This window comes from Zootoca vivipara, chromosome 2 (assembly GCF_965207765.1).
Source record: "Zootoca vivipara chromosome 2, rZooViv2.hap1.1, whole genome shotgun sequence".
Classification (NCBI taxonomy): domain Eukaryota; kingdom Metazoa; phylum Chordata; class Lepidosauria; order Squamata; family Lacertidae; genus Zootoca; species Zootoca vivipara.
This window is the reverse complement of record NC_142584.1, coordinates 30,666,870-30,682,354: the sequence shown is the minus strand read 5'-3', so window position 1 is coordinate 30,682,354 and position 15,485 is coordinate 30,666,870. Positions and strand designations below refer to the sequence as shown.

Genomic DNA, 15,485 nt, shown 5'->3' with positions numbered 1-15,485 from the left:
ACACCCACAACGAAAATACACAGTAATAGCACCCCATAAAAACATTTGCAAAAAAAAACTCCATTAAAATAACAGAACACAAACTAGAATGTCTCCAGTACCTCCAATTGTCTTTTCACAGATGAACGGTGATTTCTCAGAGCATGGGTTACATCTCCAGTTCCCTCTTGAATCCACTAGAAGCATCTTCACACACATTTCCTTCCCTCCCTCGGGTCGGCCTGAGGACATCCAGTTCTGGAATGTATCTACGAGGCCCCCGTCAACCCAGCGCATCGACCCAGAGGAGCCAAGGTCACGCAATCCAATCCAAACTGTGCCAGCACTGCTGATAAGGAAGGCAAGGAAAGACAATAACTCTGGTAATACCATGGACTGGGCCAATATTTGGAGACAGAACAGGATGAAGCCAGTGGTTTTCAGCCAGTGTGCCGTGGCACCCTAGGGTGGCTTGAAGGAAGGTCAGGGCAGGCAACACTGGCCTCTGTCCCTCTTTCCTTCCCTCCCTCCTCTCGCATCTCTGCCTCCCAAAGGCTTGCACAGCTGTTTGTTGCAGAAGCCCTGGCTACAAGCTCTGCAGGCGAATGGTGCCTCTGGGGCTGGCCATGGGGTACTGGTTGCCAGGAGCTGAGGTGGCCTTGAAATAAGCAAGCAAGTGGGTGAGGGAGTCCAGACAGCTAGTTTGCCAGCCCTTGCTGTTGGGAATGGACAAACAAGTCCCAGGCCCCTGTGGGGCAGTGTGAGGAGGCACTTCTCTTGGGGCAGAGGAAGCAGCAACTGCCTGAAGGACTCCTACGAAGAAGGGAGAGGAGAAAAGGCTGAGGGAACACTCTGCAAGGGAGGGTGTTTGAAAAGGGGTGAGAGGCTGCCAGCTCTGCAGGCAAGGGGTGACATAACTGAGCTCCTGAGCCCCACAGGGGTGCAGCAGAAAGAATGTAGTTGGTCAAGGGAGCCATGGACTCAAAAAGGTTGAAAACCTCTGGGATGAAGCCATTGATCGTTGTTATGCTGCTTGATATTTCATTGTTTAACTTGATTGCACTAGACATGTTTGATGCTAAGGCAGTCTGAGAATATTTTAAACAAACAAGAAACAAACAAGCTATGGTTGGTTTAAATAACTCTCATACTAACTGTATGGAAACAGCTGGACCATGGCTCATTGCTAAGCAAAATGCAGTTTGATCAGCAAGCAGACAAGTGTATTGGCTTCAAGTAAAGAGGATCAAAAAGAGGATTGATTAATCTGTCCCTTTTGGTTCTCTCAGTTTACCATTTTTCCAATCAAATTCAGCTCTCCACAATCCTGCATGTACGGTATGCTTTTTGTTTGTTTTTAAATAACCTTCAGCACATTGGTGCATGTTTTTGTATGCAGTTTTGAAATACACAATTTTTTGCAAGCAATTCTCTGTAATATACTGTAATATACTGCATTTTTGCCAATTACCTTCACTAATAATTGAATCTATATGCACACTTTACCATAAAATACATTTTGGTACACGTAACATTGTTGGAGCATGGCACTGAAAAATTAGGAGAAGGGTGAATTTAATAGGATGGCTGTGTTCTGGCTGTGAATTAAGCAGGTTCACCTTTAAATATGAACTGAATCCAGTTGTCCTCAATCCATATGCACAACCCAATATGCTTATTCCTCAGGCAAGCTCTGGCCACCACCTGTCATGTCCATTTCTTGGCCTAGTAAACATACTTGAGGGTGGGGGGCAGCCACGCTCAGTCTGTGCAAAGCAGCTGCTGCAGTTGCCACCATCTTCATTTCCTGGAGTGGTACCACAATGGCACAAGAGGGAAGACAGAGACCATCTTGTCCAGGGCCACCTCAAAACTTGGCATCAGCCCTGGAAGCTAATCTGAGCATCGGTTGCTGCTCACAGATGCACAATGGTGTGTTGGACCTTCTGGACCAACCGAGCTTGCGCAGCAGCTGGGACAGTGGAATAAAAACTTGCCCCCAATATCTTTGTTTATATTTATTTTGAGAAATAATCAAACAGCTGCAAAAACACCCTTCTCACAACTCCACACTCCCCCAGCAGAATACAAAGCATTTGATCAGTTTAAATACAGTTTTCAGAATAATCCGTTACCCTATCACATCACTGCATTTGGTGCAGCAGGTAAACTCCACCTCTAATTAGTTACATTGTTAAGATACAGGTGTGCTGAAACGTCGATAGCTCACAGGTGTGCTGCCATGCAAATCATTATTACAAACACATACCACTGAGTAGCACCATTGACCACACCCATGTCAAGAAAACCCAACATGGTATGGACTGTTGGACCATCTCATCTCCAGGCGAATGATTTTATAAAGTATTTCAGAGACCTGGATCACGCATGCCATATTACAATACAACAAACCTTCTGTCCCTGGGGCAGGGTAGTCTATGCGTTTAAAAAAGAAAGAAAACCCTTATGATGCACGGAGTTGGGAAACTTTTACAAATGAGGCACATGCTAAAGTTACTTACTTAGAAAAAGATTTCTGGAGGTAGCTCTGTACTTCCAGGGACCTCACCACCACCAGGTCTCCTCCAGGCACTCCCTGGCAGAGCTTCCTGGCATCCTGCCATGTCTCCTTTGTCTCACCAAGCCAGTAACAGTTCAAGTTCTGCAAATTGATTTGTCCACCTCGTGGGCAAGAGGAAGTATCTGAATTAAAACAACAACAACAACCACTCAAACTTAAGAGAACACCAGAACATGCTGTCTTGAATTGCAGAAGCCTCACGTGTTTTTAATGTTATAAGCATTTTTAAAAATAAAATAAAAAGTTGGGCTTTTTCTTTCTGTTGGTGAAGAACATCTAATATAGTATGACAAGGGTATTTGTTTTAATATTATATACAGTACTGGAATAGAGATTTCTAATGTGAGACCATATTGATAGCAAACCTAGGCCCCCAAGACAGCTAAAGTAGGTTACAACTCAGCCGTTGAAAACAATAAAATAAATTAGTCATCTCTGATTTAAGACCCATTGATTTTGGTAGCAGCAATTAATTCCATCCTACACAGGCCTTGTAGATTCATGGAATTATAGAGTTGGAAAAGGACCCTGAGGATCATCTAATCTGAGCTGAATATGCTGCTGTCTCATACTAGGATCGAACCTGCAACCTTGGTGCTATCAGCACCACACTCTAACCAACTGAGCTATCCTTAAGCGGAAGCTATATCATCAGGTCCTTCAGAATGAAAGGAACCCTTGACAGAGCCCATGTTTGGAATCATAAGCTGCAGAAAGCAGATCTGGCGACACCAAGCCTGAGCGCCAATATCCCATCCCTAAAGATTATTTTTTTTAAAAAAAAAGTTTTAAAGAAGAAGTTACAAAGCTTCATTAATAATTGTTTTTGTATAATGGACACACACTCTTCCTCACACACCCAACTATCTTGGCAACAACAGGAGGCTAGTTGGCAGCCCGCTCGAAAAACCCGTTGTCGTGACAACCCTAAACAAAGTCTGATCTGTTGCTGACCCTATAAATCCTCCTAGCTATACAAATCACTTTTTAAAGGCTCCCCACAGATCTCCTGGCATTCAGGTGTCCTGGGAAGGGCTTTGTTTGGGTCTTTCAGCCCTCCCAAATGCTGCCCAGTAAACTTTGTTACTGTTTCTATGGAGCCTGGCTTTCAGTTTCTGCCATCTTTTTCCAAACAAGAAGGGGAAGAGGGTGGTTTATAAACAGGTATTCTACGGTGGGTAGCTGTCTCAAGAGGAGAAGCATTAACAGTGCAGGCCAATGTGTGTCCACTCAGAAATAAGAGCTATTAGGTTCAATGAGACCTACTCTCAGGTAAACATATTGGATTGGATTGTTGTATACCAGTGTGGGTTTTAAACAAGATTTGAAATCTGGGTTTGAAGTTAATTTACAGACTCTCCTTAAGGGGGAACCTGAATAGTGCTATTAATTGGGACCAGCATCAATGCTGATCTAACACTGAACCATGGTTAAGTCTGGGAAGAGGAGGGAGCACACATGCACATGACCAGCTACCAATTCCTTAACCAGGGTGTTAAGAAACATGGCGGTGTTACTGCTGACCATGCCAAGAAGCTTCTTAAAGGTGCACACAGAAAGCAAAGTTTGGGGCCTGACAGGCAAGGATGCTCAGCCCTTCCTTACATCTACAAGGAGCATCCACACAATGTCTTTCAATTGTGGCTAATTCATTCAGACTGATAATACCTCTTCAATCTCTTCTGACAAAGACTAACAAAGACCAGCTTCATCGTTCTGCTCTTTAGAGTATGATAGAGTATTAACCATGCCTTGTATATTTTAAGGATGGATTCTCCACTCCTTTTAGTGCTTCTTGATGCGAATGAGTTTGAGCGTGTGTACCCATGTGTGCATGAGTTCTACATAAACGACCCCTTCTAACCATCCTAATCTTGTGAACAGAAGGGTGGCTAATTTATGCTGAAAATTGACTAATGCATGCTAAGAGATCTAGCCTTGTCATCTCATCCCACTGCAGCTATGCTTTTCCAACACAGAACTCCCACTTTGTACCATAGAAACACTGCTTCGCCTACCTGTGTCCCCTTTGCCCAGCAGTAGGAACAAGAGCCACCATGGTCGAAATCCCTGGGATGCCATCCTCAGCAGAGTCTTGGGAGTGGGGTGGGGAAGAGAGGAAATGCTGCAGCTCTAGGTGAGGCTAGCAGCTGACTTCTCATCTTCTGTCTGCCGTCACAACATCCCGGCTGAGACAATGGCAGCCTTAGGAGTGACCCCTCTCATACTCATAGCATCAGATGGACCCGACAGTGCTGAGTGCCTTCTGAGATCAATGGCCGATATTGCTGGCTGCCTCGCACTGCTTCCCTGGCTTCCTGCCTCTCTGGTCTTTTTATAAGGGCTCTGCTGCTCTACAACTCTCTCTCTCTCCCAGGGGGAAAAATGCCTTTTTTCTAGCTGCCCCCTAGTCTCCCTGGTTACACATCTGCTGTTCCCCTTCAGCCTTCTGCACACTGACAAGTTTGCTTTCTCTAGAGCCTCTGCTCTGCTACCTTGTCCCTCTTCCTTCCATTTTCCTAATATCCTAACATGAAGTCCAGGTGTCCCCATCATGCTTGCAATAACCTCTCTTCCCGCAAGGTCAGTTTCTCTTACACATGCTTCAGATCCTGTGAGATTCCAGAGGTTTGGCGGAACCGCTAAGCCAACTCTCCCCAGCTTTAGTCTTCCACATCACCTTAACTCCAGCTCCTCCCTTATTCACACCTAGATAACCTTGATCCACTTCAGATTGTCTCCACCATAAATCATGCACCTTTTGTTAGGAGCCATATACTACCGGTAATTATTTGCTCTGATCTCCATTTTAGACAACTTCCAACTTTGCATAACATTTAGGAGAACACTTCCCTTGAGGTTGGTACCAAAACCTTAATATCTTGGAAGCTTTATTTCAAAATACAGTACACCCTTCACAAATATACCACTGTCTTCCCCTTTCACAGGGGTAGAATCATAGAATCATAGAGTTGGAAGAGACCACAAGGGCCATCCAGTCCAACCCCCTGCCAAGCAGGAAACACCATCAAAGCATTCCTGACAGATGGCTGTCAAGCCTCCGCTTAAAGACCTCCAAAGGAGGAGACTCCACCACACTCCGTGGCAGCAAATTCCACTGTCGAACAGCTCTTACTGTCAGGAAGTTCTTCCTAATGTTTAGGTGGAATTTCTTTCTTTTAGCTTGAATCCATCGCTCCGTGTCCGCTTCTCTGGAGCAGCAGAAAACAACCTTTCACCCTCTTCTATATGACATCCTTTTATATACAGTGGTACTTCGCAAGACGAATGCCTCACGCAGAGAACCTTCAGCCTGCAGGCTTAGTTAGGCCTAACATAGGTCCCAGTTTGGCCCAGGAGGCCATTCCCCCCCCCAGCCACACCCTCCTGCCCCACAATTGACATCAGATAGTTATGTCATATGATTAACAAGTGGACAGGACTCACCCTCCTGTCAAAAGAGCCCGCTGAAGGTGGGGTAAGCCAGAATCCGGCCCACCAGGATGGAGGGGATGGCATGCTACTTAAAGCATCCATGCTTATGTCTACCTTTGACAAAATAATGGCCAGCTTCCCCACCCACCCAAGTGGGACACAGACAGACATCTCTCAGCAGCATCACTTATCTCACCAAGAAGTTCCTGGCCTCCTGGATCCTTCATTCTCCAGATGACAGACAGATCAGTACCTTCTTGGGCATGGATCCAGATGTCTATGTTGTTCTGGTGTCTTACCACAACCTTTGGACACTTAAGGATTACTGCTTTCACAGGCAAGACCACATGAATAGTAGCTCTGTGGAACAGACTCTTTCCAGCCGTCAGGGCCTCAACCATGACCATATAGGTACCAGGAAGATACGCATGCAGCACTCTTGGGTTTGTGGTGTTGAGACCTCCATCACCTCCATCTCCAAAGTCCCAGATGTACAGAGTGCCAGGCAGTGAGATATTGGCAGCGAATTCAACAAGTTGCCCATGGTGTTGCCGTGTGGTGAATGAGAGTTTCACCTAAACAGAAAGAGCAGCTAGAAAGGTTTGATTCAGGTTTAATTTCCCTTCCTCCAACCCAAAGCATAAATAGGATGCAGGTATAATTTCAGAAGAAGGGGATAATGTCCCTCACTCATTAATAACACCAGGTTATTCCTAATTCCTGTAGCTTGTACAGCACTCAGCTAGAGGCTGTGCAATGGTAACATACAAAGCTTTTGAGTAGTATGAAGAGGAGATCCAGATCAAGGGAGTGCTGTGCATTAACTGTACCTGTTCTCATAGTACTGCAGCAACAACTCCCAGTAAGGGTCCAGCAATGAGTTTTAAATTTACAAAGTGCAATACAATAAAATATAATATAATATAATAAATAAAAGAAACAATAAAAATATGAATATAAGTATTTAATGTAATGAATGAGCCATCTCCGATCTTCAGCCACAAATCCGTACAAACACACTGTGGATCATCTGAACAAAGCACAATTTGGGAGCCCCTGCTCTAACCTCTAAAATCAGTGACTGGGTTTGGGAGAGACAAGGTGTCCAGCTTATGTTTATGGAGATCAAGGAAGAGGAACTGTTTTAGAACTTGAGCTTGCACTGCCAGTTTTAAAGTGGCCTTTGCCCCTCACCACTGACTCTTTTTATTTTCCATCACTGGCAGGGATGGCTTCCATTACATTTCCCAGGACCCTTTACAAACCCTCTAGAAATTCCCTCACCATCTGATGTGAATATGTGAAGTTGCTGAGTCAGAGACCACTGGCCCATCAAGCCTAGTTTTGTCATGTCTGATTGGCATCAACTCAAGGTCACCAAGGTCCCATTTCTCTTGTCTGAGATCCTTCATTAAGCTAGAGATGGCAGGGATTGAACCTGTTGTTGACAAAGGATGTGCTCTGCCAAGAATCTGCTCATCATCAGCATCCCTTAGTAAAGAAGGGGTAGCTAACCTGTGGCCCTCCAGATGTTGCTGGACTACAGCTCCCATCATTTCCTGACCACTGAGCTATCCTGGATCCTGGAGTACAACAACATCTGGAGGGACACAGATTCCCCATCATTGTAGTAAGGGTAATGAGTTGGATTTCCTAACCACAATTCCCAAACACGAAATTGGGCAGAAATCCTATTAGGACTAATTCCATTACCTGAATTGGGTACGCAGCATGGATGACTGTTTTATTGCACGCTTGGCTCTGGATTTCATTGGAGCACACCTTCCCACAGTCCACCGCCACTTCGCTGCCTAGAGATCCACATAGGCAGCGATCCAAAAAGTCCATGGCATAATAGGTGTACCCTTTGCTATAGCAGAGTTCAAGGCAGGACTTCTGAGTGTGGGTACCAGTTGAAAGGTAAGAATAGTGCAGGACTGCATCACTCCTGGTCAGGGTGTCCTTCACACAGGAGATAAAATCAACAGCTAAGAAGGAAGGAAGGAAGGAAGGGAAAATCCATGGTAAACGTTTGAGCTACTTATGGACAGATGCTTGAAAAACTTGGTTCCAGTTTCTGTTTACACAGCTTTGTTTGTTTACACTTTACAAACTATTCCAGCAAAGCAGGCAAGAAAGCTCTCCCCATTTTGCAGAGTGAACACTGAGATGGATGCAGACACAAGCAGAGTCCTGCTGAATCAGTCCAGAGGCAACATTCTGTTCTTGCAGTAGCCAGTTAAATGCCTTTGGGAAGCCCAGAAGTGGGACCTGAGCACAAAAGCACTCTCCTGCGTGTGATTGCCAGCAATGGATATTGAGGCAAGCTGCTTTTGACATTAGCATGCTATATTACTGAGCGAGGTTTTCTCCTGGAATAGAAGGCCAGGAGTCCAACAGAACTGTCCACAACCTCAACCAGACTCCAGCCCCAGGATTCTTTGGGCAAAGTGATATGAAACTGATATAAATCTGTGGTGTAGATAGGGCTGCCTCGGACAACAGTCATTTCCAGTTTGAGTCTCTGTAGTGGGACTGGGGAACCTCTATCCTTCCAGAGGCTGCTGAACGACAACGACAACTCCCATCATCCTTGCCAATTGGCCATGCTCCCTGGGGCTGATGGGAGTTTGAGTCCATCAAGATTCAGATGGCACCAGGTTCCTCACCAGGACCACAGCTTTTGTCAGTAGCTTGTTTTGTTTTGTTTTGTTTATTTTACAATGCAGATTTTGTGAGAGTAAGCAGACATCAGATAGACTAACAGCGCACATCCAACCACAGTGTTGGCTTTTACAGAGGAGAAGAAGAAAGCTATTGACACGCAGGGCTTTGGATGAAACTAAACTCCCTTCACCAGCAACCGGTGGGGTGGGAACTCCCAACAATCACATATTAGATGGATTCCTACAACAGCTACATCCATAAGGCACACCTGAGATGCTCCGCAGGGCCCCGAGGTGAAAGAAAAAGAAGAAAGCTTTGAAGGTGACAACAAACTCTTCCATTTGGCTGGCCCAAAAGGTATTTTACTCACCGTGGGTCAGTGATAAGAGATCCAGTGGTTTGACGCTGCCAGCAGTGGCTGCCGGGACACATCGGAGCAATTCTGTGTTGCTTACAAGAACGTGCCTCTCTTGTGCCCATGTCATCAACCAGCGTAAGGAACAGTCAAATGTGACACTGTTGGAGATGAGGTTGCTGTCAGAAAGAAGGGGAAGGAATTTGGGCAAGAAAGTCAGTCACCTCCCTCAGGCTGTATGGAAAACCTGCTGACACAAAACACACATTCCCCCAAAAGAGAGCGGTGGCCAGCACATTAACTGTGCTCCTTTAACTTCCAACAGATCATTATTTAAAGCAATCAGAAAATCTCTGTGTTTACTTTGTCTGTGTGAATAATTCAGTAGGTGAGATGCATGCATTCAGGGACTGCTGTCTAAGGATAAATGATCATGTCTGTACCAAAGCCCCAAATCTTTAATAAGTCCACTCGCTTGTGAATTTCTCTTTAGTAGATCAGTTTGCCATTTGGTAATATTCCTTTTAACAATATCTAAATGTGGGGTGAGACACAAGTACCCCTGGTGGGCCTAGAGAAATTCTCCACCCTAAAATGGAAAAGAAAGCAAGATCTCCACCTTTGAACCGGGCACTACCAAGTCTCTGTTCAAAGCTTTTCAAACAATGGGCTATAACAGGATGAATATATGTTTGCTGTTCCGTAGGTACAAGTGACACCTGCAAGAAAAAGCTGCAGCACAGGGAATGCTACTGTTCAAGATCCCTGCCAGCATTGCCCTTTTCCCAAAATACCCCATTCCGGTTTTTGTACTTCTGCAGACCTTGGGCTTTCCTTGAGCCTGAAGATACCTCCCTCTTGTGCATGGCTAATGTTGTTAGACTGCAACTCCCATCATCACAGACCACTGGGTCTACTGGCTAGGAGTGATGGGATTGGAATCCAACAACACCTGGAGGACCAAAAGCTCCTCACCACTAAGCTAAACCTATCAAGGCAACTACTAATAAGGGAACAAATCTCCTTGACATCTTTCTGTAATGACGCCACCAGGGAACCAATGGCTTTCCAGATGTTGCTGGCTCCCACGATACCTGGCCATTGGCCATTCTTGCTGGAGCTATCAAGTGTTTTTGGTTCAGCAATCATCTGGCAGGTCAAAGGGTTTCTGCATGTGGTTTTTAGGCAGGCTGTGAGGGGTAGGTAAAGGGGGAAGATTCACAGAAGAGATTGTGCCAGATAGCGGTACATACAGAGTCCTCAGTTTGCCCAGGTAGTGGAAAGCTCCCTCCTCAATGGTGTGGATGCAGTTGAAGCTCAGGTCCCTGCAGAATTGAGGCCACAAAGAAATTTTGGAATAAATTGTAAGGTCCAGGGAAAGTGTCCATCAGTAAGAAGCAGCGTGATGATAACGGAAGAGTAATCAAAAAACTTCAAGGTCTGTCTCTTGGTGCAGTAAACTCCAAAAGATAGTTACTATGACAGAGTACACACAAAATAAAATAAAAATCATTCCAGTAGCACCTTAGAGACCAACTAAGTTTGTCATTGGCATGAGCTTTCATGTGCATGCACACTTCTTCAGAACGCATGCACACGAAAGCTCATGCCAATGACAAACTTAGTTGGTCTCTAAGGTGCTACTGGAAGGAATTTTTTAATTTTGTTTTGACTACGGCAGACCAACACGGCTACCTGCGTGTAACTACAGTACACACAGTGCTTTTAAAGCACATTCTCCCCCTCAACGAATTCTGGGCACTGTAGTTTGTCCTGCACAGAGTTACAATTACCAGCAACCCTTAACAAACTACTAACAACTAGAATTTAGAAATTCTGCTAGCCGCCAGATTTTGTAATTAATACTAAATTGGAAAATCATTTCTATGATTGCAAACTACCAAGTTCAATTCAAACTCTACAGTTTGGACTGTATTATTATAAGTAGGTGTGTGGAACCTGTAGCCCTCCTCCAGGTATTACTGGATTCCTATCAGCCCCAGCAGGAGCCCACCGTGAGGAAGGGCAAAGCAGTGGGGAGGTTGGCGTTGTGGGAATGAACCAGCTGGAGCACCTGCACTGAGCCAATCTCCCCACCAGCTGTTCCCCTGAGCCGCAGCCAGTGCGACCAATGGCCAGGGATGATAATCCAACAACATCTGGAAAACAACAGCCTAGGCACCCTGGATTATAGAAGCTGAAAAGGAAAGTGGTTCCCCCCCCCCCGGCGCATATTGATATTTCTTGGGTATTTATAATCCCCATATTCACACAGTTGGAATAGGGACAGAAATCTTGGGGTTTCACAAATAGGGATGGAGTGGCAAGTGATTTGCAGCACTATGCTGGAGGAGTTTTGTGCAGGAATTCACTTACAATGCTTGGATGTTGGGGTACCCAGCAAGCTCCTCTCTTCGGACTATGCTCAGGCGGTTATGTGAAAGATCACTGCATTCAAAACAAACTGACATTTGTTAACAGCATCTCACAAGCCATGTCTGGCTTAACATAATATGAGCCCAGGCTGTCAGCAGTGCAGATGTGTGAGAATCATCCTATTAGTATCATATAAAAGCTACCGTAGGAAGAGGTGGCAGATCAAGCAGAACGAAGTGGAATTCACGGAAGCAACATGGGCATGTGAAACAAGCCCTGCAGGCTTCCGGGTTCAGCGCCAGCGCCGATCGGCGGGGTCTCGTCTCGTCTCCGAGACGGCCCGTCCCTGCTAGGAGTGGGGAGGGCAGCGAGAGCGACGCTGCGCCCCTTAGAACCTCGGGAAGGGCGTCCCGGGGGCAATTTGCTCGGCACAGCCCAAATCCGGACTCCCCAACTCTTCGGTTAGCTCTAATAAGAGCTCCGGAGCGAGGAGGGTAGAAGTCGCGGGGGCCATTTTGAGCGGCAACGTTATTCTAGCAGGGAGAAGCTTCAAGCCGAAGGCGGAGAGCACTGGATTCTTCCGAAAATAAAACGATTGGAAAAGATTGTAAGTAACCTCACGATTTGGATTATAAAACAATTTGGATCTGGGAGAGAGGGGAGAAAAGAGGAAGCCACCCCCCCCCCACGGCAACAAAAGAGACAGTAAATAGAAACCCGAAGCCATAAACAGAAGATTTGCAATTCAAAGGATCCCTCAAAGGCATCAAAGAGAATCTCCCCTTTGATGCAGGGTGAGAAGGGGAGAGAGACTGTGGTTTATGACTGCCCTGCAGCAAGAGGTAAAGATTGAGAAAAATCTTTCTTTTCCTCGGGAGCCGGCAGCCCAGGCAACCCAGTGAGTTGATCAGGATTTATGAGTCAATTTTTATTTCATTTTGTATTTCTGGACTTTGTGGAATTTCTTTTCTGGTTTAAATGTTTGTGAAATGTGAGTTCGAACTTTATTGTTAATAAGACTTGAAGAATGCAGCCAGCTTGTTAAAATGGAGTCGAGAAAATAAACTGTGATCATATTCCACCCCACGTGACAAGTTTTGACCTTGGCAGGATTGAATTATGTCAACAAAAAAGTGTTCCCCTGAGTTCCAGCGGTCTGTTTTGACCTTAATGTGGGAAACAAGAATAGAGCTATGTCAAGAGGAGACACGACGGCAAGAGTTACAGGAAAAATTTCAGATGGTGATGGCAGAATATGATTTTTTAGGAGATGAAGCTTTTGACACTGAAAAAGATGAATGTGAGAATGACAATGATGATGACTGTGATTTGGAAGGAAAAGATGAAGATGAGGACTGTGATGATTCAACACAAAATGAAGCACACCACGGAAAAAATGATGACTTTACTCTACAAAAAGTTGGATGGAGTGCCCCGCTTTTGAGGGGGGCACGATTGGTATTATTGGAACTCCAGAACGCCCACAGGGAAGAAGGAAAAAATATGCAGAGAAGAGAAGAAATTCAGGGGCCCTGTATGGTGGCCTGGATGGCAAAAGACTGTAAACAGGGGGTGGGGTGAAGGGAAAGTGATGTTGTGATTACATGGATGGATTAACAGGTTTATAACTGGTCTGCTGATTATGGAATTTGCTGGATTGGGGGGGTGGAGCCGGTAATCGGGGATGTAAGGTTAAATTGAGAATAGTTATAGTTTTAAAAGTGAATGGATTTTGGAAAATGTGAAAATATGGAGGCTTATAGAGGGAGAAAAAATTAGGCACGGGAAGATAAAATGGGAGTTTGATTTTTCAGTGATTTGAAGTTGTATAAGATACAAAGGTGTATTTCTATAAAGTAAGAAACTGTTGCAGATGATAAAAAAGGGATGAAAACCGGGGAAGGGGGGGGAGGGGAAGCCCACAAAATATGGTTTTAAAATCATGAATGTGAGAAAAAATTTTCTGTTTTGTATTGTTTTTTTCTCTTTTTTTGCCCTTTCTTTTTTTCCTTTTTTCCTATTTCTATTTTTCTCTTTTTTTTTTGGTATGACAATAGATGGTTGGATGGATGGCCTCCTGCGTACTGCCCTGGTTTGCTGGAGCTCCCTGGTGGCAGGGGGGGGGCTTTGGGGTCAGGGGAGGGGGAGGAGGACAGAAATCCAAGCATAAAATGGAACATCTCTGACTGTTCACATACATGGGATACTTCTGTGGCAGGGGAGGACCCATGTGGGTGGGTAGGAAGGAGGTGGAAAAGGTGTTTATGTATGTACCGTTTTTTTTTGTTTTTTTTTTGTATTCTGTAAAATTAATAAAAAGTATGTTTAAAAAAAAAGAAACAAGCCCTGCAATGTCAAGACATAGTCCTGCCTTAAGAGAACTTTAGCCCTTGACTCAAAATGCTGCGTGGAAGTGATTGTGCTCAGGGCCGGCCCTATGGCAAGGCTGGGTGGCGCAGGGCGCCAGATAGCTGCGCTGCTGCGCGCAGCGCCCACCAGACAGCCGCGATGGAAAACGGGGTGGAGGGGAGTGCCGGAGGGGTCACGGCGCCAGGGCGCCAGATATGCTTAAGACGGCCCTGATTGTGCTGGTAACCCAAACTGTAAATCACACAGCATCCCAAATCATCACAACTGTACAGAAACCCTCCTTTGACTTTGATTCTGGCCCTGTACATGTGACTAAAAAAGTAAAGGTAAAGGAACCCCTGACCATTAGGTCCAGTCGTGTCCGGCTCTGGGGTTGCGCGCTCATCTCGCATTATTGGCCGAGGGAGCCGGCGTATAGCTTCCAGGTCATGTGGCCAGCATGACAAAGCCACTTCTGGCAAACCAGAGCAGCACATGGAAACGCCGTTTACCTTCCCGCTGTAGCGGTTCCTATTTATCTACTTGCATTTTGACGTGCTTTCGAACTGCTAGGTTGGCAGGAGCTGGGACCAAGCAACGGGAGCTCACCCCGTCACAGGGATTCGAACCGCCGACCTTCTGATCAGCAAGCGCTAGGCTCAGTGGTTTAACCACAGCGCCACCTGGGTCCCACGTACATGTGACTACAGACCTATAAATGAGAGGATGTGGAATTCCTTGTGAGGTACACATCGTCGCTTTGTACACCCTTTCAAGGGTGGTTGCTCAGTGGTAATTTGCCTCGAACTTGAGCCAAGGGGGTCAGGAGCCAACCCGTGCAGTCAGAGGAGCGAGCATTCTTTGGCAAGCTCCTAGGGTCAGCTCCATCTGACCCAAACATTCTCGCAATGCTTCCTCCCATGAGACGGCACCACTCAGCACCAGTGAACATGCTTCAACTCCCTCCCTGTGAGTCATCACGGGCTCACAGGGAAAGGAGCATCTACAACAATCTGTAAGCATCCCTCCCACTCCCCCCACGAAAAAAATACACACTGAATATCGCTGAGCAAAAACACTCCAGCAGCAGCTTACTTACAGGATTGTTTTGTTCAGTGAGCAGGGATCTTCTGTCGGGATTTCCAGCAACCCCAGATGAGAGCAGTTCACCGCTGTGAATGTGCAGGCACACATTGCTGGGCACAAGACTGCCAAGGCCTCTTCCTTCTCCTGTTGGCATCTGGCTCTGATCAACAAGGTCACCCTCTTCATTCCTCCAAGGCCTTCTGAAACCTGGTGCCTTTCCTTTTCCCTCAGCCCCTGGCTTTGGCCTTTCCAAGGATCTACTACCTTGCATTTAGCAGAGCTCCATTGCTTGGGTAGCTTTGCCTTAGCTCCTGTTTCCCCTGGTGCTGATGGTGCAGCACCGTCTCCTGGAAACGTTGACATTTCACCTGTGCAGAGACTGCAAAGCAATAGGGCCCCACAGAGGAGGGCACTGGAATGGCAAAAGATAGCCCTGTGGTCAGGCAGCCTACTGGCTACTGTTTCTTTGGAGGGCCAGAGCTTATTTAGTGTGGTGAAGCAGTGCAAACCCATGGTGAGCAAAACCAAACAGCACAAAAGGAACACAACGCCCAGCGTTTTTCAGATCTACCCCACTGCAGCCAAGCTACTATTTCCAAAGCATTTCTGGCTTAATTCACAATGCAAACAAAAAGCCTTCCTTCCTCAAACCTATGG

At 45.9% G+C, this 15,485-nt stretch overlaps 1 protein-coding gene across 12 annotated transcripts in view; it reads right to left on the bottom strand.

Annotated features, from left to right (window-relative positions):
- The window catches only part of LOC118076359 (polycystin-1), a 71,213-nt gene extending 55,728 nt beyond the window's left edge, over positions 1 to 15,485 (bottom strand). For 8 of the 12 annotated variants that reach the window (XR_015948020.1, XM_060271868.2, XM_060271859.2 and 5 more), the window contains exons 1-8: positions 14,842 to 15,485; positions 11,394 to 11,465; positions 10,271 to 10,342; positions 9,033 to 9,196; positions 7,709 to 7,983; positions 6,192 to 6,570; positions 2,502 to 2,682; positions 102 to 328 (exon numbers count right to left, since the gene is read on the bottom strand). Coding sequence is in view for 11 of the 12 variants with exons in the window: in XM_060271868.2 (XP_060127851.2) it covers positions 102 to 328; positions 2,502 to 2,682; positions 6,192 to 6,570; positions 7,709 to 7,983; positions 9,033 to 9,196; positions 10,271 to 10,342; positions 11,394 to 11,465; positions 14,842 to 15,341 (1,870 nt within the window). In the remaining variant the exon portion in view is untranslated. Of the gene's footprint in view, positions 1 to 101; positions 329 to 2,501; positions 2,683 to 4,578; positions 4,756 to 6,191; positions 6,571 to 7,708; positions 7,984 to 9,032; positions 9,197 to 10,111; positions 10,245 to 10,270; positions 10,343 to 11,393; positions 11,466 to 14,841 lie in introns of those variants that run through there. The other 4 variants (XM_060271861.2, XM_060271865.2, XM_060271867.2 and 1 more) reach the window with 4 other exon arrangements.